The sequence below is a fragment of the Rhinoderma darwinii genome, chromosome 2 (assembly GCF_050947455.1).
Source record: "Rhinoderma darwinii isolate aRhiDar2 chromosome 2, aRhiDar2.hap1, whole genome shotgun sequence".
NCBI lineage: Eukaryota > Metazoa > Chordata > Amphibia > Anura > Rhinodermatidae > Rhinoderma > Rhinoderma darwinii.
In genome coordinates, this window is record NC_134688.1 from 290,457,275 (window position 1) to 290,484,265 (window position 26,991).

The 26,991-nt window shown below is 45.5% G+C and overlaps 1 protein-coding gene across 1 annotated transcript; it reads left to right on the plus strand.

The window, feature by feature from the left end:
* The first annotated feature begins 27 nt into the window (after positions 1 to 27).
* On the plus strand, positions 28 to 24,409 carry GPATCH3 (G-patch domain containing 3). Its single transcript, XM_075853447.1, has 6 exons — positions 28 to 647; positions 3,921 to 4,342; positions 4,995 to 5,169; positions 8,279 to 8,457; positions 19,542 to 19,669; positions 21,327 to 24,409. The coding sequence occupies exons 1-6, from the start codon at positions 233 to 235 to the stop codon at positions 21,493 to 21,495; spliced, it is 1,488 nt and encodes a 495-aa protein (XP_075709562.1). The 5' UTR covers positions 28 to 232; the 3' UTR covers positions 21,496 to 24,409.
* The last annotated feature ends 2,582 nt before the right edge of the window (positions 24,410 to 26,991 follow it).

Genomic DNA, 26,991 nt, shown 5'->3' on the forward strand with positions numbered 1-26,991 from the left:
GATTGGCCTGTGCTGCCCAATCAGAAAGCAGCTCTGGAAAGTTCTATGGTCACGGTTTACGAATTCTACAGTATATTTAGAGGTCTTTCTATAGATAAAGAAACATATCGCGCCTTCATTCACGTCTAGAATCTAAGCTCCCTTTTATTTCCTCTAGGCTTAATTAACGAGGCTGTAAAAGTCAGTGAGATGGCGGATTATCACGTGATCGGATTTCTACTCTTCCATTAAAATGGTTGAAAGTGGTAGTCTTCCCCAGCCAACATGGCGGCAATTTCCCGCCACCACCAAGATGGCGGATAGTGATAGTCACATGACTGTATCTGGAAAAATGGAGGAAGAGTGTGCCCCGGTACTTTTTGTAATCAGTAGGATTCCCGGCATGTTTCGCTCTGCTCATTTGCGTCATTACTTCAGTCAGTTCACGGAAAGCGATGGCTTCGTGTGTTTTCACTATCGCCACCGACCTGAGCGGAGGGAATTGTCGGCTGAGAGATGTACCAGCTTCTGCTGTCCGGTTACAGTTAGGCTGAAGAGGGCAGAGAGCTTCATGAAGATGTATCATGGAAAACCATGGCTGGACCCAGCAGGGAATCAAGTACCCGGGAGTTGCCTTATCCACAGAGTCCGAGACACTCCGGACAAGGGTATGAGAGGTGGCGTTTACCATGAACGAGCCGTGCCTTTATTGCTCCCCCGATAAAGTGTGTCAGGTTTTGTCTATTGTGGTGACAGACGCTTCAAGTTAAAGGGAATGTGTCGCTAGAAATATATATATATTTTTTTCAGTTAAACAATTAGTATTTAAGTGTTTACACATTGTTTTAATATTTAAAAATTTTTCACAAGTCAGGAAATATTATAAATTAGATTCTAATTTATAACATTTCCATGTGCTGGCCACTAGAGGGAGCAGCTCCCAAAATTGCAGCATGGTAACTGTGGTAAAGCAACCCCTGTAGATGGCGCCACGCAGCCCCCCCCCAGTGGATAGCGCCCCCCCTGTGGATGGCGCCACGCAGGCCCCCCCCCCGCGTGAATGGCGCCACCCAGGCCCCCCCGCGTGGATGGTGCCACGCAGCCCCCCGTGGATGGTGCCACGCAGCCCCCCTGTGGATGGCGCCACGCAGCCCCCCCTGTGGATGGCGCCACGCAGCCCCCCCTGTGGATGGCGCCACGCAGCCCCCCCCTGGATGGTGCCACGCAGCCCCCCCCGTGAATGGCGCCACGCAGCGCCCCCCCCAGTGGATGGCGCCCCCCCCCCCCCGATGGATGGCGCCACGCAGCCCCCCCCTGGATGGCGCCACGCAGCCCCCCCCCCTGGATGGCGCCACGCAGCCCCCCCCTGGATGGCGCCACGCAGCCCCCCCCCTGGATGGCGCCACGCAGCCCCCCCCCCCTGGATGGCGCCACGCATCCCCCCCCGGATGGCGCCACGCAGCCCCCCCCCCTGGATGTCGCCACCCAGGCCCCTCCGCGTGGATGGCGCCACCCAGTCCCCCCCGCGTGGATGGCGCCACCCAGACCCCCCCCCCCCCCGCGTGGATGGCGCCCCCCCCCCGCGTGGATGGCGCCACCCAGGCCCCCCCCCCCCCCCCCCCGCGTGGATGGCGCCACCCAGGCCCCCCCCCCCCCCCGCGTCGATGGCGCCACCCAGGCCCCCCCCCCCCCCCCCGCGTGGATGGCGCCACCCAGCCCCCCCCCCCCGCGTGGATGGCGCCACCCAGCGTGGATGGCGCCACCCAGTCCCCCCCCCGCGTGGATGGCGCCACCCAGTCCCCCCCCCGCGTGGATGGCGCCACCCAGTCCCCCCCCCCCGCGTGGATGGCGCCACCCAGGCCCCCCGCGTGGATGGCGCCACCCAGGCCCCCCGCGTGGATGGCGCCACCCAGGCCCCCCCCGCGTGGATGGTGCCACCCAGGCACCCCCCCCCCCCGCGTGGATGGCGCCACCCAGTCCCGTACCCCCCACCCACGTGGATGGCGCCACCCAGGCCCCCCCCGCGTGGATGGCGCCACCCAGGCCCCCCCCCGCGTGGATGGCGCCACCCAGGCCCCCCCGCGTGGATGGCGCCACCCAGGCCCCCCCGCGTGGATGGCGCCACCCAGGCCCCCCCCCGCGTGGATGGCGCCACCCAGGCCCCCCCGCGTGGATGGCGCCACCCAGGCCCCCCCCCCCCCCGGCGTGGATGGCGCCACCCAGGCACCCCCCCCCCCCGGCGTGGATGGCGCCACCCAGGCACCCCCCCGCGTGGATGGCGCCACCCAGGCCCCCCCCGCGTGGATGGCGCCACCCAGGCCCCCCCCGCGTGGATGGCGCCACCCAGGCCCCCCCCCCCGGCGTGGATGGCGCCACCCAGGCCCCCCCCCCCGGCGTGGATGGCGCCACCCAGGCCCCCCCCCCGGCGTGGATGGCGCCACCCAGGCCCCCCCCCCGGCGTGGATGGCGCCACCCAGGCCCCCCCCCGGCGTGGATGGCGCCACCCAGGCCCCCCCCCCCGGCGTGGATGGCGCCACCCAGGCCCCCCCGGCGTGGATGGCGCCACCCAGGCCCCCCCCCCGGCGTGGATGGCGCCACCCAGGCCCCCCCCCCCCCCCCCCGCGTGGATGGCGCCACCCAGGCCCCCCGCGTGGATGGCGCCACCCAGGCACCCCCCCGCGTGGATGGCGCCACCCAGGCACCCCCCCGCGTGGATGGCGCCACCCAGGCACCCCCCCGCGTGGATGGCGCCACCCAGGCACCCCCCCGCGTGGATGGCGCCACGCAGATCTCCCCCCCCCCCCGTGGATGGCGCCACCCAGGCACCCCCCCGCGTGGATGGCGCCACCCAGGCACCCCCCCGCGTGGATGGCGCCACGCAGATCTCCCCCCCCCCGTGGATGGCGCCATGCAGCCGACACCCCCCCCCGTGGATGGCGCCATGCAGCCGACACCCCCCCCCAGTGGATGGCGCCACGCTGCCCCCCCCAGTGGATGGCGCCACGCTGCCCCCCAAGTGGATGCCGCCACGCAGCCCCCCCGTGGATGGCGCCACGCAGCCGCCCCCCCCCCCCGTGGATGGCGCCACGCAGCCGCCCCCCCCGTGGGTGGCGCCACGCACGCAGCCCCCCCCCCCATGGATGCCACGCACGCAGCCCCCCCCCCCCCGGTGGATGGCGCCACGCAGCCCCCCCCTGTGGATGACGCCACGCAGCCCCTTCCCCCCGCCCCCGTGGATGGCGCCACGCTGTGCCGGGGAATCCTCCGCTAACGGAGGAGCTCCCTCTGCTTCTCTGCTCTGAACTCATTCTTGATGATTGTTCCCTGCTTCAGTATTAAGTTCAACCGTGTCTGCGTCCTGAGGACGCGGACACGGTTGACAGCGGGACATATTCCCGGGAATTGGGGACTGCCCCACTGAATCCGGGACGGTTGGGAGGTAGTCGGCAGGGGCTCTGCCTGGAGCGGAATCCCTGGCAATGCTATGACCGGAGATTCCACTCCTAGCTCACATCCACCTTCCCGCCGGGTGCTGCCGGAAGGTAGATGCGGCAGCACACGGTGTTCACCTGGCAACAATTAAAATAGATAGGATATGGCGCCGATCCTCCCTGGGAGCCGCAACCAAAAACGCTGCACAGGTCCAGCGCCGTATGTAGCCACAATGTATGTCCCCTGTGCCAGGACAGATCCCGTAGAAAGCTATGGGATCCGTTCTAGCATCCGTTTCCCTCCAGCTATTCTGTAACACGCTGGAGGGAAACTGACAGGGACAACGGACATATGTGAACGGCGCCTTAGTCTTGTTTATCTCTGCATTCCTGAGGCAGTGCTTTATTTTTACATTGATTTTACTATTGATCATACAATTCGATAATCGCTATAAGGTAAAACATGGAATGAAATGTCATTCATATTATAACATTTTTTTTCATCTTTAGATCCCCAGGACTTCCCCTACAAGACTCGACGTGAATTGTTGGGAGCCCGATGTTCAGTGACCGATGCAGAACAGCGAGTAACGTCAGCAGAGTTGCTCAGAATGTCTGAGCTCAATCCTCCAGCACTCATGCCCCAAGGAAATGTTGGTACCCCTGTGGGTGTATTCATGCAGCTAATACGATCGTGCCGCTTGCCCCCCAAGCTCATAACTCGACTGGGCCTGCAGTTTCGTCGTTCGAGGCGTCGTTACAGCAATGTCCCTTATGTTTATTCCGGAACAGAGACCTCAGAAAAAGAAGAGGGTGTGTACACTGCCAATGGACATGAGATAAGTGAAGGGGGGAACACTGGATCAAATATGCTTGAATCAGATCTACCTACAGAAGAAAATGACAATGAGGAACAATCACACTCTGAAGATGTAAGTCCTGGAATGGCTGCTTCAGGTCCACACGTGGCATGTTCTCTTTATTTCTCTTGTGTTTCAATGAGGAATAGACGCACATATATCTTTGATCTTTAGGGGTGCCATGCGGGATACAACTTGGTTTTGATTCCACATTCAAGGGGATTCTGGTTTATCGCTGAATGAAATGCAGTTTAACGTGGATCTTTAAAGGGGTTCTTCGGGACTTAAACATTGTTTCTTAGAAAAAGCCATCAATGTTTGACTGGTGGGGGTCCAACCTCTGGGACCTGGCAAATCCGCACAATGAAGGGGTTGTGACATCCACAGGCACTGCAGGGAAAATATAGTACATGGATGGCTTGGGTCTGCCATAGAGTCGTTCTGTTAGCAGCACTCCACTATATGACGTCCATATGACCTTAAAGGGCATATGGAAAGGAGTTGTCATGGTAAGGCGGCCCCTTTTCTGTATTTTGATGTTTAAAATACAATGAAGGCCCCACTACCTCAATTAATAGTATTCACAGCAGTGTCAAAGGGGTTTTAGTGCTCTAGTATATTTTTATTTTTGAAATCAGTGGAGGTCTGAGATCACGTGTATCTGTTAAGATAATTTTGATTTAGATTTAAGTAAACTATAGCCATTTTTCTTTGTCCTTTGAAGGATAATGACACTTGTGAAGAATGGGAGCGACATGAAGCTTTACATGAAGACGTCACTTCACAAGAACGGTCTAAGGAACGTTTGTATGAGGAAAGGATTGAACTCAAGTGGGAAAAGGGTGGATCAGGATTAGTATTCTACACAGATGCCCAGTTATGGCAGCAGGAGGAAGGGGGTAAGTTGAGTGCACCAAAAACAAATAAAGGCTATTTCCTTTTGCGCTGCAGCTTCCATGTATTCACCAAGCATAGAAGCTGCATAACACAACTGTAAGTCCAAATCAGTCAGCTGGACCAACGGCTCGGCTGACAGTGGCTCCTGTGTGTCTCCAACAAACAATATAATCCTAATACTGATCACATCGAAGTTCATAAACTTAGATGATAGGTATTAGGGTTACATTGTGTTTTAGAGAGACACATGAGCTGCTGTCAGCCGAGCCATCGGTCCAGCTCGGGTAACCATGTTTTACAAATCACTGCGAGGTAGACTTGGATACACTGGATGATGGGGCTATATGGAAAATATGTACATGCCTTAACTATTACCTGCCGAACCTGGGAAAATATTTCTAAATTGCTATTTAGTTGGTTCAGATGCCCAATTATTGTACATGCATACACTTTTTTTTTTTTTTTTTGTCCCTGACCCGTGTTGACGCTGTCATTCTGAGAGAGGGGCTCTCTTATGTGTGTGGTGGGGTTACCCATTGATAAAAAAACCTTTTGGGATCATGTATTTGAGTCCTACCACAAAGTTAGCATAACTAGAGTAACAACAAATACACCCAATATGTCTCTGTTATGCTTTTCATTAAATACTTGGTCAAACCTAAAGAAGTCATTTTTTATGATTTTTCCTGGTTGCTTCGCGGGCTGTGATTTCTAGACATTGCTAGACTGCGGCATCCTCAATGAGTAAATGGACGCAGAAGTTAGAGCTGCTTTTTATTTTTTCCCCCCATCCCATTGTTTTATGTATCTTGTCTAGCGTGTCTATTGTTTACTTTTGTTGACTTTTAGGTCACCAATAGTTATGGCTTATCTGAACACATATTCATATATTTGTCACGTCACTGCCTTCCAAAACAAGTCTATGGAGAGGGGAGGGGGTAGCCGGAGGAAAGAGTGAGTCACACAGACGCTGCACACAAATCTGTGGAGAGGGGAGGGGTGAGCAGGGGGAGGAAGCAGGAGCAGAGTGAGAACCACACAGGCTGCTGGGAAGATTTCTATGTCACCCCAGAGCAGGATTCTCCGCTACACTGGTCTGTACTGCTGTAAAATCTCCTCCATTCTGCTGCAGTGTGTGTATATGTGATAGAGATAGGAGAGTAGGATTTCCCTCTTCTATAAGTGCGGTGTATAGAAGATGATGGCATTAGGCTCCACCCACTAGCTCAGAGACAACAGAGAATTAGAGATAGGGAGGAGAAAACTGCTAAATAATGCCATATATAATTCATATAATGGCCAGATATAGTGTTATTCCTCATGTACACACATATGACCGCTTATTCCGAAAAGTCAGGTACGATTTAACAATTTGCTCTACATGCTAACAGATGATAAACATGTCAGAAGGGCCAGACTTTCATTGCCAACCAAAAGTGAGCATTGCTTGTCAATTAAATTTCTGAATAAGCTTTATCTCATTAACTGGTTCCCGACCGCCGGCTGTATATAAACGGCCGGTGGTCGAGGTCCTTAAAATCCACGCCATAGTGTATTTTCGACACGGGTTTTAGCTTGCCCGAGCGATCGGAGAGGATGAGGAGAAGATAGAAGCAGCCCCGGTTACAGTGGAGAAACAAGGTGCAAAAGAAAAAATAAAATGAAGTACCCCCACAGTTATTTTCAAATTTTATAGAGACAGACTATAAAAATAAAAGTAAAATAAAGTTCAAAGAAACAAAATAATATACATAAAACACCCACCCAAAAAAAAAAAAACACAGTCCCTCCGCCAATCATTGTTGTAACGCTAGCCCTGACCCAATTACCCTAAAATAGACATGTAATATATTAATCTAACACTACCTCCAGCGGGCACTGCCCTAGTTTTCCTACATACCCTAAACAACTTGAAACTATGAACACCACAAATTGGGTATGTATATTGGCACAATGAGAAATACTATGATAAATTGCAAAATTAGAAAAATATTTATTGACATAAACATCACATCATAAAATCATAAGAGGTTCTGTCACCAGATTCTAAGTGCCCTATCACCTACATAATCTGATCAGCGCTGTAATGTAGATAACAGTGGTTTTTATTTAGAAAAATTATCATTTTTTACCAAGTTATGAGCAATTTTTTATTAATGCTAATCAGTTTCTTAATAGACAAATGGGTGTGTCTACCTTTTACCAACTGGGCGTTGTAAAGAGAAGTGTATGACGCTGACCAATCAGAAGTGACCAATCAGCATCTTACATTTCTCTCCATTCATGTCCATTTGTACTCAGCACAGCGTGATCTCACATACCCCCACATTAACTTTACTGAAGTGTCTTGAGAGTGAATAGACCTCACCTCCAGCCAGGACGCGATGTCTATTCACACTTCCGACACTTCGGTAAAGTTTGTGTGGGACTTAATAGCTGCACATCGTGATCTTGCTGTGCTGTCATTCATAGCGTGATCTCGTGCCATAGCGTGATAAGCCCTTGTACAAACACTATTCTTCTCAATACAAATGGCTGCTATACAAATCAATTCTGTTATCTATATGCTGAAAATGTAATACAATACAAAGACCGTTGCATCAATAAAGCAGCAAGTATGCAAAGCAGAATATACCAATGTTTAGGGATAGTGAATAAAAACAGCCCCACACGTTTCGCCACCAACGTGGCTTCCTCAGGGGTAATAAATCAAAATCGATTTTAGGGTAAAACCATATTATTACCAGAAAAAATTTGCTGAAAAGTAAAAAAGCATATTTTTTCCACTTATTTTCAAACTAGAAACCTGAAAATTCTAAAATAGCAAAAAGAATGTGTATACAAATTCTACAAAAGAAACCCACATTGACTACGAAAAATGGCTAAATGGTGCCTGGTCCTGAAGGCTCAAAATATCCCAGTCCTGAACCGGTTAAACTTGTCTTCAAAATCAATAGTGTTTCGAATGAAGTGGCTTTTCAATTTAACTTTTAGTGTATTAGGCCAGATTTATCAGTACTTTCTTACAGAAAAACTGTACTTGTTGCCGATAGCAACCATGTATGTCTTCACAATGGCACCTTTTAATTTTCTTTTTGTTACTCTTTCCAGATTTTGATGAACAGACGGCTGACGATTGGGATGTGGACATGAGTGAGTATTATGAGCCTGGTACCGGAGATAAGGATGCTAGAGATTTTTTGAAGATGCGACTAGAGACGAGAAGGCGAGATGGACTGGACACAACTGCGGAGAAACTTGACTTGGGTGGCTTTGAACAGTATACAAAGGTTAGAACAGCTTTCTCTTTGATGATTAAAGAAGCTCTGTCACCAGATTATAAATTCCCTATCTCCTACATAATGTGATCGGCGCTGGAATGTAGATAACAGTGGTTTTTATTTTGAAAAATGTTAACTTTTGAGCAAGTTATGAGCAATTTTAGATTTATGCTAATTAGTTAATGACCAACTGAGCGTTTTTTAACTTTTTACCAAGTGGGCGTTATAAAGAGAAGTGTATGACGCTCATAATAAGCGTCATACACTTCTCTTCATTCATGCCCAGCTTGTTTCACTGCACAGTATGATCTAGCGAGATCACGCTGTGACGGGACTTCCTCCCACAGGTTCTTCACCGGAGCGATGGAAGAGTCAACAGGCATCGCCTCCAGCTGTGCCAGGATGTTTATCCGAATCTGCAGCGGCTGGAGGCGATGTCTGTTCATTCTTCCTTGGCTCCAATGAAGAACCTGTGGGCGGAAGTCCTGTCACAGCTTGATCTCGCGAGATCACGCTGTGCAGTGCAAAACAAGCTAGGCAATGAATGAAGAGAAGTGTATGACGCTGATTGGTCAGCATCATACACTTCTCTATACAACGCTCACTTGGTAAAAAGTAAAAAAACGCCCAGTATAGAAATTGCTCAGAAATTGTTCCATACTGTAAGTTGAGAGAGCAACATTTTTTTTCACAAACAATCATTTTATTAATTCTCTCCTTAACGCCTTCCTGACCAGGCACATTTTCACATTCAAGCCATGTGCCATTTTAACCCCTTCCCGACATCCGCTGTATGTATACGGCACTGTCAGGAAGGGGTACCTGCAAACCGCAGTACAGTTACGTCACGTTGACTCAGAAGCAGATGCTGCACCATCACCGCCGGGTGTCAGCTGTATATTACAGCTGACACTCTCCTGTAACTGCAAGGACCGGAGTTAGTCCCCCTCAAAAAAGAGCGCAGCATCTGAGGGGTTTTTACTCGACCAGCGCCCCAGCGACACAATTGCTGGGGTGCCGATGGTTGGTATGGCAACCAGAGGCCTAATAATGGCCTCTGTATCTGCCTTGTACGGAAGCCTATGAAGACCCGCCTAAAGCGGATCCCCATAGGCTTGCTGTCAGTGAGTAACTGACCGCTCTAATACACTGCACTACATATGTAATTCAGTGTATTAAAATAAAAGTTTCAAGTTAAAAAAAGCCAAATTGCCTTTTTCCCTATAAGTCTTTTAGTATCAGAAAAAACGGAAAAAAAGATACATAATTGGTATTGCCACATCTGTAGCAACCCAACCTATAAAACAATTACGTAATTTATCCCGCATCGTAGACGCTGTAAAAAAAACGCAGCAAAAAAATTTCGTTTCAGGGCCCTAGTATTTAGGAACTAGGACATGGAACATTTGCTGGAAGCGAGGGCGCCCATGATATACCAGCGCAACACTTTCCCAGCAAAATGTCCCAAACTACTAAGGACGAAAAGTCCCCAAATGGGGGGTAAGAAAGGACACCGTTTATTAGTGCTACACTGGCCTGTGCAAAACGGATAGCTTTACAGCGTACCACACATCTATGGATAATTGTATTATTTACCGCATTATTATACCTTCTTATTCTGCGCTGGAAAAAATATAAAATTTTTCATGTTCACAGCTTAATTCTAATTAATTCAGCAAAAAACCTTTTGGGGTCAAAATTCTCACTAAACGCTTAGATGATTTCATTTTCACAGCCTTCTTCCAATAATTTAGGGAAAAAAAAACCTGTGAGGTCAAAATGCTCACTATACACCTAGATAATTACATTGAGGGGTGTAGTTTCCCAAATGGGGTCACTTGTGGGGGGTTTCCAGTGTTTTGGCCCCTCGGGTGTTTTGCAAATGCGACATGGCCTCCGCAAGCCATTCCAGCTAAATTTGCGCTCAGTCAAATCGCTCTCCTTCCATTCTGAGCCCTGCCGTGTGTCCTAACAGCAGTTTATGACCACATATGGGGTATTGCTGTACTTGGGAGAAATTGTTTGACAAATGTTGTGGTGCTTTTTTCTCCAATAGTCCTTGTGAAAATGAAAAAATTATACGTTTTATTTGAAAAAACTATATTTTTCATTTTTACAGCCCAAGTCTAATAAAATCTATGAAAACCCTGTGGGGTCAAAATGCCGACTACACCCCTAGATAAATTCCTTGTGGGGTGTAGTTTCCCAAATGGGGTATTTTTTTGGGGGTGTTTCCTTTGTTTTGGCACCACAAGACCTCTTCAAACCTGACATGGTACCTTAAAATATAATGTAATAAAAAGAAGGCCCCAAAATCCACTAGGTGCTCCTTTGCTTCTGAGGCCGGTGCTTCAGTCCAGTAGGACACTAGGGCCACGTGTGATCTTACTAAAAACTGCAGAATCTGGGCAATAAATTTCTTGGGTAAAACCTTCTGTGTTAAAGAAAAAAATAGGTTAAAATGAATTTTCTGAAAAATAAATAATTTGTAAATTTCACCTCCATGTTGCTTTAATTCCTGTGAAACACCTAAAGGGTTAATAAACTTTCTAAATGCTGTTTTGAATACTTTGAGGGGTGCAATTTTTAAAATGTGATTAATGGGGGTTTGTATTGTATGGGCCCTTTAAAGGGAATGTGTCGCTAGAGTTTTAGTTAAACAGTTATTATATACGATTAGACATTGTTATAATTTTTTTAAATTTTTTCACAAGTCAGGAAATATTATAAATTAGATTCTAATTGATAACATTTCCCTGTGCTGGTCACTAGAGGGAGCAATTCCCAAAATTGCAGCATTGGCATGTGGTAAAGCAACCACATTGCTTTATGCTGCAAATTTGGTGTAAACACACTCGCTCTAGTGAGCTCACAGAATCCCCCCTACCTTATCCTGGCTAGTGCCAGGAGAAAGGAGTGGATTGAATGTTCAATCCTCCTACACTGTGTGCCGCCATTTTTTGAGCGAATACACAGTGTAGTAGGTTTACATACAGTGGTAATCACACACTAAAACACGAACATACACAGACATAACTTACCTGCTCCTGCCGCCGCCGCTCCCTCCGGTCCGTCCGCTCCCTCCGCTCCTAGTGCTTGCTTCAGAACACATGTCCGGAAGTAGTCATCTTACTGTCCGGCCGCGACTTCCGGTCCACAAGCAAATGGCGCCGGATATCGCTCGGCCGAAGACCTTCCATTTGGACTGTGTGGGAGCGGCACATGCGCCGTTCCCACACAGACGGCGTACAGCATAGTGAATGGAACGGCTCTCGTTCGCATTTTCTATGGGGCTGTATGTGCCGTATTCCATGTCTGTATGTGTCGTTAATCGACACATACAGAGATGAAAAAAAAAATGGCAGCCCCCATAGAGAAGAAAAAGTTTTTTAAAAAAATATTTTTTTTTTAAATAAAACACTAAAAGCAAATTGATCTAAAAATGTTTTTTCCCGCGACACCCGTCCTTTAACCCCTTAAGGACGCAGCCTAGTTTTGGCCTTAAGGCTCAGAGCCCATTTTTCAAATCTGACATATTTCACTTTATGTGGTAATAACGTGGGAATGCTTAAACCTACCCAAGCGATTCTGAGATTGTTTTCTCGTGACACATTGGGCTTCATGTTCGTGGTAAAATTTGGTCGATATATTCAGTGTTTATTGGTGAAAAATTGCAAAATGTAGAGAAAATTTTCAAAAAATTGCATTTTTCAGAATTTAAATGCATCTGCTTGTAAAACAGACGGTTATACCACCCACACTAGTCACTAGTTCACATTTCCCATATGTCTACTTTAGATTGGCATCGTTTTTTGAACATTCTTTTATTTTTCTTGGACGTTACAAGGCTTAGAACATAAACAGCAATTTCTCATATTTTTAAGAAATTTCCAAAAGCCTTTTTTTTAAGGTACCTCTTGAGTTCTGAAGTGGCTTTGTGGGGCCTATGTATTAGAAACCCTGATAAAACACCACATTTTAAAAACTAGACCCCTCAAAGTATTCAAAACAGCAGTTATAAAGTTTTTTAACCCTTCAGGCATTTCACAGGAATTAAAGCAAAGTGGAGGTGAAATTTGCAAATTTCATTTTTCTTGCTGAATTTCAATTTTATTCATTTTTTTTTCTGTAACAAAGAAGGTTTTACCAGAGAAACACTACTAAATATGTATTGTCCAGATTCTGCAGTTTTTAGAAATGTCCCACATGTGTCTCTAGTGCGCTCGTGGACTAAAACACAAGCCCCAGAAGCAAAGAAGCACCTAGTGCATTTTGAGTCCTCTTTTTTTATTAGAATATATTTTAGGCAGCATGCCAGGTTTGAAGAGGTGTTCAGGTGCCAAAACAGTAGGAATCCCCCAATAGTGACCCCATTTTGGAAACTACACCCCTCAAGGAATTCATTTAGGGTTGTTGTTACCATTTTGACCACACAGTTTTTTCACAGCACGTATTTGAATTGGGCTCTGAAATGAAAAAAATGTCATTTTTTCCAATAAGATGTCATTTGTGATCAAAATTTCTTATTTTCACAGGGAACAAAATACCCCATTTTGTTGCCCAATTTGTCCTTAGTGTGGCAATACCCCATTTGTGGTGATAAACTGCCGTTTGGGCCCATGGGAGGGCTCAGAAGGAAAGGAGCGCTATATGTTTGTTGGAGTCAAGATTTTGTTGGATTGGTTTTCGGGTGCCATGTCGCATTTGCAGAGCCTCAGAGGTATCAAAGCAATGGAAACCCACCAAAAGTGACCCCATTTTGGAAACTACACCCCTCAAGGAATTCATTTATGGTTGTTGTTAGCATTTTGACCACACAGTTTTTTCACAGCACCTATTTCAATTGGGCTGTGACATTAAAAAAAATGACATTTTTTACCAAAATTTCTTATTTTCACAGGGAACAAAATACTAAATTTTGTTGCCCAATTTCTCCTGAGTGCATCAATACCCCATTTGTGGCAATAAACTGCCGTTTGGGCCCATGGGAGGCCTCAGAAGGGAAGGAGCGCTGTGTGTTCTTTGGAGTACAGATTTTGCTGGTTTGGTTTTCGGGTGCCATGTCGCATTTGCAGAGCCCCAGAGTTATCAAAGCAATGGAAACCCACCAGAAGTGACCCCATTTTGGAAACTACACCCCTCAAGGAATTCATTTATGGGTAATGTGACCATTTAGACTCCATAGTTTCTTCACAGAACTTATTTGAATTGGGCTGGGAATTAAAAAAATATATATTTTTTCCAATAATATGTCATTTTAGCTCAAAAATTCTTATTTTCACAAGAAATAAAATACTCCATTTTGTTGCCCAATTTGTCCTGAGTGCGGCAATACCCCATTTGTGGCAATAAACTGCCGTTTGGGCCCATGGGAGGGCTCAGAAGGAAAGGAGCGCTGTGTGTTCTTTGGAGTACAGATTTTGCTGGATTGGTTTTCGGGTGCCATGTCGCATTTGCAGAGCCCCAGAGGTATCAAAGCAATAGAAACCCACCACAAATGACCCCATTTTGGAAACTACACCCCTCAAGGAATTCATTTATGGGTGTTGTGACCATTTTGACCCCATAGTTTTTTCACAGAACTTATTTGAATTGGGCTGGGAATGAAAACAAAATTATTTTTTTCAAATAATATGTAGTTTTGGCTGAAAATTTCTTATTTTCACAAGAAACAAAATACCCCATTCTGTTGCGCAATTTGTTCTGAGTGCCGCAATACCCCATTTGTTGTGATAAACTGCCGTTTGGGCCCATGGGAGGGCTCAGAAGGAAAGGACCACCATTTGGCCTACTGGGGATTTTCTAGTGCGAAGTCATGTATGCAGAAGCCCCTGAGGTACCAGTACAGTTGAAACCCGCAAGAAGTGACCCCGTTTTAAAAACTACACCCTTAAGGCATTCATCTAGAGGTGTAGTGAGCATTTTGACCGGAGACCTACACCCCATAAACTGTAATGTGGGTTCTCCCGGGTATGGCAATACCCTACATGTGGCTGTTATCAGCTGCCTGGACACACAGCAGGGCCCAGAGGGGAAAGACGAGGGGGGATAAGCTGTGTGGAGTGCATCAGGGTAAGTAAAATTGGGGTCAATTATAAACCAAGGGATGTATGATAAATTTTAAAACACTTTCATACAGAGCTCTGGTTATTCTGCACACGTGTCACATTGATATATTGTGTCAGCCATTATCGCCCTCTTATAGCAGACTTTGCACCTCTTTTGACTTTTTCCCTTCTTGCCAGTTTGGGGAACTTCCCCTGGAAAGTGTTGCCGCCCTGGTACGATGCGTGTGGCCCCGCTTCCAGAAGTCCTGGGTGCCCCCCCTTCTTGGTCCCTAAAGATTAGGTTCTTAATAATCACCTCTTGAAATTCCAGGAAAGTTCCCGTCTGGCCTGCACATCGACGTAGCACGTACGCATTGTACAAAGCCATCTGTATGATGTGCCCGGCCACCTTCTTATACCACACCGCATGGCGCTGTAGGGCTTCAGGACTTGATCTGACAAGTCCATCCCTCCCATGTACCTATTGTAGCCCAGGATGCAGTCTGGTTTGGGGGTGGCCTTTCCTTCATATATCTGTAGGTATACCCTGATGCACTCTCACAGCTTATACATCTTCACGCCATACCTTGCCCTCTTACACGGCAGGCACTAGCGGAATTGAACCCTCCCTTTAAAATGTACCAGGGACTCATCAATAGAAATACACTTCTCGGGTTGTATGCATGGGAAAACCGGGCACTGGAACGGTCTAATAGGGGTCTCCGTTTATACAAACGGTCAAAACTGGGGTCATCTCGGGGTGGGCACGGCTCATTATCAGTATAATGTAAGAAGCGAAGTATTGCCTCATTTATTTATTTTTTTAGGTTCCAGTTCAGTTCTGAAGTTGCTTTGAGGGGCCCATATATTAGAAACCCCTATCAAACACCCCATTTTAGAAACTAGACCCCTCAAAGTATTCACAACAGAATTTAGAAAGTTTATGAACCCTTTAGGTGTTTCACAAAAATTTAGAGCAAAGTAGAGGTGAAATTTACATTTTTTTTTTGTCAGAAAATCCTCTTTATACCATTTTTTTTATAACACAAAAGGATTTATCAGAGAAACGCAACTTAATACTTATTGCCCAGATTCTGCAGTTTTGAGAAATATCCCACATGTGGCCCTAGTGCGGTAATAGACTGAAGCAGCGGCCTCCGAAGCAAAGGAGCACCTAGTGGATTTTGAAGCCTCTTTTTTATTAGGCACCATGTCTGGTTTGAAGAGGTCTTGTGGTGCCAAAACATTGGAAACCCCCCAAATGTGACCCCAATTTGGAAACTAGACCCCTTGAGGAATCCATTGTAGTTTTCTTGGGGTGCATGCGGCTTTTTGATCAGTTTTTATTCTATTTTTAGGTGGCGTGGTGACTAAAAAACAGCAATTGTACGATTGTTTTTTTTTTCGTTTTTTTTTACAGCGTTCACCGTGCGCTATAAATAAAATATTCACTTTATTCTGCGTGGCGATACGATTACGGCGATACCAGATGTTTATAGTTTTTTTTTATGTCTTATGGCGTTTGCACAATAAAATACGTTTTGTAAACAATCATTCAGTTTTGGTGTTACCTTATTCTAAGTGCCATAACGTTTTTATTTTTCAATCAATAAAGCCGTGCGAGGACTTATTTTTTACGTAACGAACTGTAGTTTCGATCAGGACCATTTTTAGGTACATGCGACTTTTTGATCTCTTTTTATTCCATTTTTTGGGAGGTGAAGTGACCAAACAATTGTGATTGTGGTACGGTTTATTATTATTTTATTTTACGGCGTTCACCGTGCGGGATAAATAATGAAATAATTTTGTAGTTCAGGCCGTTACGGACGCGGCGATACCAATTATGTATAGTTTATTTGTTTGTTTATATATTTTTATTAATAATAAAGGACTGATAAGGGAAAAAGGGGGATTTTTACTTTTAATACTTTTAAATCTTTTATTTTCTTATTTTTACACATCTTCTTTTTTTAACTTTTTTTTAACTTTATTACTTTGTCCCACTAGGGGACTTGAGGGCAGGAGGCCCTGATCGCTATTCTAATACACTGCACTACATGCGTAGTGCAGTGTATTAGAACTGTCAGCTACTCACTGACAGCAAGCATAGTGGGTCCTGACGTTGTCAGGACCCACTAGGCTTCCGTCTATGGCATAGCCGGACGCCATTGTTTGGTGTCCGGTTGCCATAGTCACCATCGCCGGCCGCTATCGCGTAGCAGGCCGGCGATGGCAGCTTAACCCCTAAAAAGCCGCGATCTCTATAGAACGCGGCTTTTAAGGGGTTAATCAGCGGGGACACAGCGATCGGTCCCCGCTGTAGGAGCTGTGACAGCTGCTGAACAAGACAGCAGCGTCACAGCTCCTGTATGTGTCGGGAGGACGGCCGAAACGGCCGTTACTCCCGAGACGTACTATTACGGCATGGAGCGCTAACGATACAGCTGCCATGACGTAATAGTACGTCAAGGAGCGGGAAGGGGTTAAAGCCACTTCAGAACTGGTCCCAGAAAAAATAGCCTTTTGAAATCGCTTCTAAAGTTATAAGCCTTGGAATGTCCTTGAACATCCTTTTATTTTTCTAAAAATGATGCCAATCTAAAGTAGACATATGGGAAATGTTAACTAGTAACTATTTTATAAAAATTTATAAAAATGCTAATTCTTGCAATTTTTCACTACATTTTGGTGTTTTTCTCAATTACATACTGAATGTAATGACCAAATTTTACCAGTAACATAAAGTCCAATGTGTCAGGAGAAAACACTCTCGGAATCGCTTGGATACATAAAAGTATTCCAAAGTTATTACCACATAAAGTGACACATGTCAGGGTTGAAAAATTGGGCTCTGTCAGGAAGGGTAGAGAAGGGGTTGATAGCAAATTGTTCTATTCCTCCTACTTATATTTGGTCTCATTTTTCTCAGATATAGGGCTTTGATGTTCTCTAATAAAATAAGCGATATATTTAACTTTTTTAAAACGCCCTTTCAGAGAGAGTTGTGGATGTTTATAGTCAACTAAATTGAAAGACAGATGTTGGGATTTCCTGCTTTCTACAATTTGAATCCTAGTTGCTGTGCATATGAACTGGAAAAGCTTGTGTTGCTAGTTATTCAAACCCAACGGTCTATCTCCCAGCAGCAAAGCATCGGGGATTTACAGGAAAGCTTCCCTATCGTAGCTCTAATAAGGTCACAAACTTTTGTGCAGAAAGTAGAGATAATCTGGCACGACCACCAAACATGTAGGTGTGAACCTGTCTCTTGGCAACCCTGGAAACAAAACGGGGAAGAAGATGGGTATATCTGGTTCAAGTAGTGAACGAAGTATGTACGGGGTATAACTTCTATAGAAGTCTCAGCCAAGCCAACTTGATGACCTTGGATACGGTTGTGCAATCACCAACCACATTTTAAAACACTCCACCGTCTATTAAGCAAGTAACCAGATCTGCCAATGTTCCCCACATATCGCAGAAGCTGTTGCTAAGCAGAAGAACATTTGGACTGTGATCCTTTAGGCTACTAGGCAAGAAAAAAGTCATTTGGAAACTGGAGGACTCTTTAGCGAATAACTGGAAATAAGCTTTCCTTTTATTATCTTTGTTATTATTTTAGTTACTGATCCATTTTCATGGCCACATGTTAGATTGTTTCCAGGTAATCCTGCCATGCAACCATGCTCGGGAGAAGTTTGGTATGTGGTCATCTGGTTATGTAAACGAATGAACAGGCTACAGAAAAACAAACCGCATAACCTGTGGAAAATCTTGTCCACTTGCTGTGTATCATTTACTATGCATCTACTTTATGCTTTAAAGCCCAGGTTACAAAGTGATTTCTGCCATCCTGGCCCCAGGCTGGAAGCATTACGAGATTGCGACCTTCTGCTGTGGGGGAGGTGTGGATTTTAACTGGGATAGTGGCATCAGTCATTCTTTATAAACTTTCTCTTCCACTGTATGGCAGAGGGAGAATGCCCACGGTACGGCCCCTGGCACGGAGTTTGGGGTGCATTTTGTCGTCCCCACAGTCCTTTCTGGAATGGAAGGAGTTGCCAAGCGCATGTCGTTTTTATGTTTCAAAGTAATTTATTGCATTTCTACAAAATTCGGATATACAATAGGCATTTTACATATGCAGATGATAAATCAAGACTTCACGCAGGAAGTCACATAAACGATATCCAGCAGGGTATATTATTTAAAAGGACTAGATAAAAGCAAACAATATAAACGTGGTGTCTGTGGTATAAGAAGCATGCAGAGAAAAAACATGCCTAGAAATGCCGTCACATGGGTGGATATAGAAACATCCCTGGTGCAATCCAAATCACAGTCTCGATCATAAGCAAATTAAAGAATGGGGATGGGGACCCGAGCGCTCCACCACACAGAGATAACATTATATTGCTAAATAATAAGAGGGGGTTGGGGCCGCCATAGTTCGCAGCCATGGGGACCAAATCTTATCAAATTGTGCTACTGCATCTTGTCTAATGGCGTTACATTTTTCGTAAACCAATATTTTATTCATACGATTTTTTTACTGCTGTAATTGAAAGTGACGGCCTTCTCCAATTCTGAGCAACATGTATATTAGCTGACATCGTAAGGAGTTGAAGCAATTTAAAGGTAGAGTAAGAAAGACCGTCTGGCTTAACCCTCAGTAAGCAAACCCCAGGGGTTAGCTCTATGTGAATATTCATCACTGAGTTAGCAAGTGTCAGAATCGATCTCCAAAAGCATTTGACTTTCTGACCAGTCCACCACGTCTGCAGATGAGTGCCGGGGTCCACACACCCTATAAAGCATGGGTCAGGGATATCAGGGTACATGGTGTGTATTCTGGTCGGTACCATATAGACTCTATGTAGTAACTTAAGAGAGGTCTCCATCAGGGTGACTTGTAAACTCCCCTTACTAGCAATCGGGCAAATGAAACCCTGCACATGTCGTTTTTAGAAGGAATGCAGAAGTGGTGAACAGCACATATGTACTTGCTTAGTTAATTTTCCCATACAATGTATCCATTTCCAGGGAGTTGGACGAAAGGTAATGGAGCGTCAAGGCTGGACTGATGGAACAGGACTCGGTTCAAGTGGAGCAGGAATCCCAGAGGCATTGGAGAATGAAGGACAACATCCAAAATGCAAATATGGCTTAGGGTAGGGATCTAGTTTAGTACAATAACATTTGATGTGTTTCCTTTACTCCTCTTTACTACTTTTCCCCACCATTTTTTTTCCTGTAACTGTACGTAATCATTTGCTTTAACCCCTTGCTGTTGCAGACGGTTTTGGCCCTCCTGACGGAGCCCCATTTTTCAGATCTGACATTTCACTTGATGTGGGAATAACTTTTTAATGCTATTATTTATCCAAGTGATTCTGAGATTGTGGATTGTTTTTTTAGGGGTTTTTTTCGGGACACGTTGAGAGGAATATATGAACTTTGGGTCATCTATGACCTGACAAAAAATGTACTCTCCTCTCCTCCCCCTGGATCTTTTCAGTCTCCCACATAAGGCCACAATGCATAAAAGGTCCTGACGCCAAACAGCGTGAGGGCTTTATATGTGACGCAGCACACAACATCCTGATGCTGGACGTTGTGTGCTGCGTGTCTGCTTTGGAAACCACATCCTTGTGGAGAAGCCGGACGGTGAGGGGAGTACATTTTTTTTTAAATTTATCGGTGGAAGAAAAGGCTTTTATGTGCCAAAACATAAGAAACACCCCCAAAAAGACCCATTTTGGAAACTACACCCCAAGGAATTCATCTAGGGGTACAGTGAGCATTTTGACCCCACATAGGTTTTATTAGAATTGGGCCGTGAAAATTAACAAAAAAAAATTCCAATAGTATGTAACTTTAGCTCAAACTGTATCATTTTCACAAGGAATACAGGAGAAATAGCACCCCGCAATGTGTTACACAATTTCTCCCGAGTATGGCAACACCCCATGTGTCGTCATAAACTGCTGTTTGGGCACACAGCAGGTCTCTGAAGGGAGGGCCATTTGGCTATTTTGTAGGAATGGTTTGTGGATGCCATGTTGCATTTCCAAAGCCTTTGAAGTACCAATACAGTGGAAATACACCAAAAATTACCCTTATTTTGGAAACCACATCCCACAAGGCATTCACCTACGGGTGTAGTTAACATTTTTACCCCACAGGTGTTTTCCAGAAACTGGTGTGCTGTGGAAATTGCATAGTAAAAATTGCACATTTTTTCACAGCTATGCCACTTCAGTGCCCAAAGTGTTGCACCCATCTTTTGCCATAGGAGAGACACACCCCATAAATTAAGCGGGTTTTACCAGGTACCTCAATGTCATATATGTGGATGTAAACTGCTGTTTGGACACACTGCAGGGCTCAGAATGGAAGGACTGCCATTTGGGTTTTGTAGCATGGATATTGCTTATGTAGTGCAGTGTATTATTCCTGTCAGTTTTACCCTGAGGCTTCTGTAAATGGCAGACCAGGAGGCCATTTATAGGCCGGTTGCCATAGCAACCCATTGGCACCCCTCGATCATGCCGCAGGGTGGCCAATGGGGTACAACCCCCCTTAGATATTGCAGTCGCTATTGACAGCATCTAAGGGGTTAAACTGCCAGGATTGGCGCTAGCTTCAATCCCGTCCATTACAGCAGAGTTTTAGCTTAGTATGCATGTACGTCATTTTGTGGGAACCTCCTTTTCGACTACAATAAACATGTACATCAAATGTCGGGATGGGGTTAATAAAAAATTATTTCATGAAAGGAAAATGGATTGCGGATTTTAAGTTTGTCATTTTTGGTTGTTCTCGTAGGTATCATGGCGAAAAATTGTCAACTTTCTGTCCAAAACAGAAGAAACCAAGGTATTACATTTCTACAGTGTACGATGAACCACGAGAGGAGGACATGGGGGACACGTTATTGCGTCGTCAACCTTCGACAACTCTGAAACACCGTAACAATCAGAAGAGCTCTCTATAGAAGTGTATGGCTAATGAGCGTAACAGACCTTGCAATACAGGCTGAAGGCTGAAACCCATTTAGAATGGCCACCTCAAACTGGAGTGCCATGATGGTTGAACAACAAACCAGATCTGTCACCACCTTTTTAAGGGCAGCATATTATAGGAACAATTCAGCTGTACCATTGGGGTATGTTCACACAGGGAGGATATGCTGTGTAGAAGTACACAGCGTATCCACCCTGGAGCCCTGTAATGCAGATTTTCTGGCAGAATCTCTACTGCAGAAAACAAAGAAAAGTAATTCCTTACCCGGTTCTCTGTTATAGCGACGAGTTCTTCTGTTCTCTATGTAGCCCGGCCTCCTGGGATGACGCTGCAGCAGTCACATGGGGTTAAATAGGACAGCATATCATGGTGACCGATCCGCTACAAGCGCAGTCTGGATTTAAACCATTGACATTACTGTTTTCTTTCTTTTTAGAAATGTATACTCAGGTCTTTTAAACTTCTTTTTTTTTTTTTATCATTGTACATTGTTTGCAGAAGATCTACCTATTTTACTAATTTATAAAATTTGTGCAATTTACAACATTTGTTCCTATTCTTCATATCAAATTTATGTACTTATTCTGCAGTGATTCAGCTGGATGCAGCTTTAGAGCCCTATAACCAATAGTTAAAGCGGTTGTCTGATATTTTTTAACCCGCTAATAACCACCCATAGGTGTTTTTACGACGGCCACTAATGGGCTTTAGGGGGGATTCACACGATCGTGTATTCGGTCCGTGCGGGCCGCGTGGTTTTCACGCGCCACGCACAGACCAATACAAGTCTATGTGGCAGTACAGACAGTCCGTGCTTTTTGCGCAGCGTTTGTCAGCTGCGCAAAAAGCGTGACAGGTTCAATATCTCCGCGTATTTCGCGCATCACGCACCCATTGAAGTCAATGGGTGCGTGAAAACCACGCAGGTCGCATGGAAGCACTTCCGTGCGAACCGACTGAAACAGCGCACCAGCTGTCAAAAGGATGAATGTAAACAGAAAAGCACCACGTGCTTTTCTGTTTCCAAACATCCAAATGGAGTGTCTTTGAGATGAGCGAACCCGGACAATCGAACCGAACTTCACCGGGTTCGGCCGAACCGGCAAAAAAATTTCCGGTACGCGACGTCCGGACATAGTCACTGTCCAGGGTGCTGAAAGAGTTAAACTGTTTCAGCACCATGGACAGTGACTACCGATCCCAATAAACATGAACCTGTAAAAAAGAACGAAGTTCTGACTTACCGATAACTCCCGGCTTCTTCCTCCAGTCTGACCTCCCGGGATGACAATTCAGTCCAAGTGACAGCTCCAGCCAATCACAGGCCAAGCACAGGCTGCAGCGGTCACATGGACTGCCGCGTCATCCAGGGAGGTGGGGCCCGATGTCAAGAGAGGCGCGTCACCAAGGACGCGTCACCAAGGCAACGGCCGGGAAGTTCTCGGTAAGTACGAACTTTTTCTTTTTTTTTAACAGGTTGCTGTATATTGTGTTCGTCATTCACTGTCGAGGGTGCTGAAAGAGTTGCTGCCGATCAGTTAGCTCTTTCAGCACCTTGGACAGTGACGGGCGTCGACTAGCCTCATCTCTATGATGGCGGCTGCGCGAAAATCACGCAGCCGCGCATCATACACGGATGACACACGCAGCTGTCAAATGTTTTTTGCGCGCGCAAAAACGCAACGTCCGTCTGTATCTGCCCTTATTCTGATGCAGTAACCTTTTTACGGCACTACGTCGGAATAAATAAACACCTCCGGGAGCAGGTAAATCTGGGAGCAGACCTGCTCGAGCGGGTGGGATCGATATCCGTATCGATCCTGCTCGTTTAAACCCTCAATAGCAAGCGCCACATCTGAGTGGTTTTAGAGGGAGGGGGCTCTTTCTCACCACACGGCACCCTGCGATCGCAGGGTGTCGGTGGTTTTTATGGCAGCCCGTGGCCTAACAGGATTCCTCTAGTTGATGCCTGTTAGGCCATACCAGAGGCATGGCCTTACAGATGCCTGTCCTTTTTTTTACTGACCGGCAGTAATACACTGCAATACAGAAGTATTGCAGTGTATTATAAAAGTGTTCAGATGATCGCACAGTAAATTCCCCTAGTGGACTATAAAAAGAGTTAAAGGGGTTTCCAGGGAACAAAAATGTTCTCAAAATGAAATAAATGATGAATATGGACACACTTACTAATGTACATGTGTTTGCATTACTGTGACGTTTCTCCGGTTGGCAATACACTGCTGGGTCACCGGAAGTCCTGTAGTCCTTATGCAGTGATGACGCACCGACACATGCCCACGTGACCGCGAGCGTTCTCCCCTTCAGATGTGTCGATGTATCATCATCCCACAGCTGGCTTACTTCTACAGGGACATCATAGTGCCAGGCCCCTAGCGGTTACGTGGGATGATGATGCACCAACACAACTGAAGGGGAGACTGCTCTAGTGAACCGTACTTGCGGTAGGCGGGGATGCACATAAGATCGAGGAACGAAGTCTGTTACAAAATGCTTTATTATGAAAAAAACAAAAAAGATTACACATATTTGGTATCGCCGTGTCCATAACGACCCCACCTATAAAGCTATTACATTATTTAACCTGAATCGTGAACGCTTTGAAAAAGTAAAATAAAAAACTATGCCAGAAATGCTGTTTTCTGTTCATCCTGCCTTAAAAAAACAAACGATACCAATACAAACTACAAGTTCTCCCGCAAAAAAAAAAGCTCTCCTACAGCTGCATCGGCAGAAACATAAAGAAGTTATGGCTCCTAAAATATGGCGACCTAAAACAAATAATTAAAAAAAAAACAGAATTGTTTTTGCTGTGTAAAAGTAGTAAAACAAGAAAACTACATAAATTTGGTATCGCCGCAATCATAACGACCCGCTGAATAAAGTTATTTATACCACACTGTAAACAGCATAAATTTAGGACGCAAAAAAGTCTGGCGACATTGCTCGTTTTTTTTTCTATTCCCCCCCCCTAAAAAAGTTAATAAAAGTTAAAGAATAAACTATATGTACACCAAAATGGTGCTATTAAAAAATACAACTTGTCCCGCAAAAAAAAGTCCTTATCCAGCTATGTCGATGCAAAAGTAAAGAAGTTATAGCTCTTTGAATGTGACGATGGAAATACGTAAAAAAAATAGCTTGGTAATTAACCCCTTAATGACCGCCGATAAGCCTTTTCACGGCGGTCATTATTGGGCTTTATTCTACAGTGCCGCTATTCCACGGCGCTGCTGTAGAATAAAGTAAACAGAGCAGGGAGCTATCAAATCTCCCTGCTCTCGGCTGCCAGCGGTAGCTATGGGCATCCCTGCTCGACCGGGTGATAAGATCGCCGAGTGTCTGTGTCTCCGATGGCAGCCGGGGGCCTAATAAAGGCCCCCAGGTCTGCCTGTAGTGAATGCCTGCTAGGTCATGCCGGAGGCATGACCTAGCAGATGCCTGTACATTTTAAACGGACAGGCAGTAATACACTGCAATACAGAAGTATTGCAGTGTATTATAAAAGCGATCGGATGATCACATATGAAAGTCCTCTAGTAGGACAAGTAAAAAAAAAAAAAAAAAAAGTTGAATAAAGTTAATAACAAAAAAAAATTTAAAAAAAATGAGAAACCCACTTTTTCCCCTTACAAAATGCTTTACTATAAAAAAAACACAATAAAGCAAAAAAGTTACACATATTTGGTATTGCTGCGTCCGTAACGACCCCGACTATAAAGCTGTTACATTATTTAACCCGCACGGTGAACGCTGTAAAAAATAAAACAAAAAACAATGGAAAAATTGCTGTTTTCTGTGAATCCTGACTTTAAAAAAATTGATAAAAAGTGATCAAAAAGTCGAATCTACACTCAAATGGTACCAATAAAAACGACAAGTCGTCCCGCAAAAAACAAGCCGTCATACAACTACATCGGCGGAACAATAAAATAGTTATGGCTCTTCAAATATGGAGACGCAAAGTGTTTTTACTGTGTAAAAGTAGTAAAACTATACAAATTTGGTATCTTTGCAATCGTAACAACCCACTGAATAAAGTTATTGTTATTTTATACCACACGGTAAACGACGTAGATTTAGGGCGCAAAAAAAGAGTGATGAAATGTCAGGTTTTCTTCTATCCCCCCGCCCAAAAAAAGTTAATAAAAGTTAATGAATAAATTATATGTACCCCAAAATGGTGCTAAATTATATGTCCCGCAAAAAACAGGACCTTATACAGCTGTGTCGACGCAAAAATAAAAAAGTTATAGCTCTTCGAAAGGGACGATGGAAAAACGTAAAAAATGGCTTGGTCATTAGGGCCCAGAATGCAAGCAGGGGGAAGGGGTTAAAGAGGCTCTGTCACCAGATTTTGCAACCCCTATCTCCTATTGCAGCAGATCGGCGCTGCAATGTAGATTACAGTAACGTTTTTATTTTTAAAAAACGAGCATTTTTGGCCAAGTTATGACCATTTTTGTATTTATGCAAATGAGGCTTGCAAAAGTCCAAGTGGGCGTGTTTAAAGTAAAAGTACAACTGGGCGTGTATTATGTGTGTTACATCGGGGCGTTTTTACTACTTTTACTAGCTGGGCGTTCTGACGAGAAGTGTCATCCACTTCTCTTCAGAACGCCCAGCTTCTGGCAGTGCAGACACAGCCGTGTTCTCGAGAGATCACGCTGTGATTCACTCACTTCCTGCCCCAGGTCCTGCATCGTGTCGGCCACATCGGCACCAGAGGCTACAGTTGATTCTGCAGCAGCATCAGCGTTTGCAGGTAAGTAGCTACATCGACTTACCTGCAAACGCTGATGCTGCTGCAGAATGAACTGTAGCCTCTGGTGCCGATGTGTCCTCGCTCGTCCGACACGATGCAGGACCTGTGAGTGACGTCACAGCGTGATCTCTCGAGAACACGCTCTGTGTCTGCACTGCCAGAAGCTGGGCGTTCTGAAGAGAAGTGGATGATACTTCTCGTCAGAACGCCCAGCTAGTAAAAGTATTAAAAACGCCCCGATGTACGCACATAATACACGCCCAGTTGGACTTTTACTTTAAACACGCCCACTTGGACTTTTGCAAACCTCATTTGCATAAATACAAAAATGGTCATAACTTGGCCAAAAATGCTCGTTTTTTAAAAATAAAAACGTTACTGTAATCTACATTGCAGTGCCGATCTGCTGCAATAGCAGATAGGGGTTGCAAAATCTGGTGACAGAGCCTCTTTAAGATCTCAAATAGGCTGGTCATTAAGGGGTTAAACGTAACGAAAATAAATCAAATGTGCTGGAAATTAGCCCACTTCCCAATGTAATGGTAAGAATCCACTCTGACTCAGGCTGGATTCACACGAGCGTGGCGTTTTTGCGCACGCAAAAACGTGGCGTTTTGCCTGTGCAAAAGGCACTTAACAGCTCCGTGGGGCCTCAGCATATGATGCGCGGCTGCGTGCTTT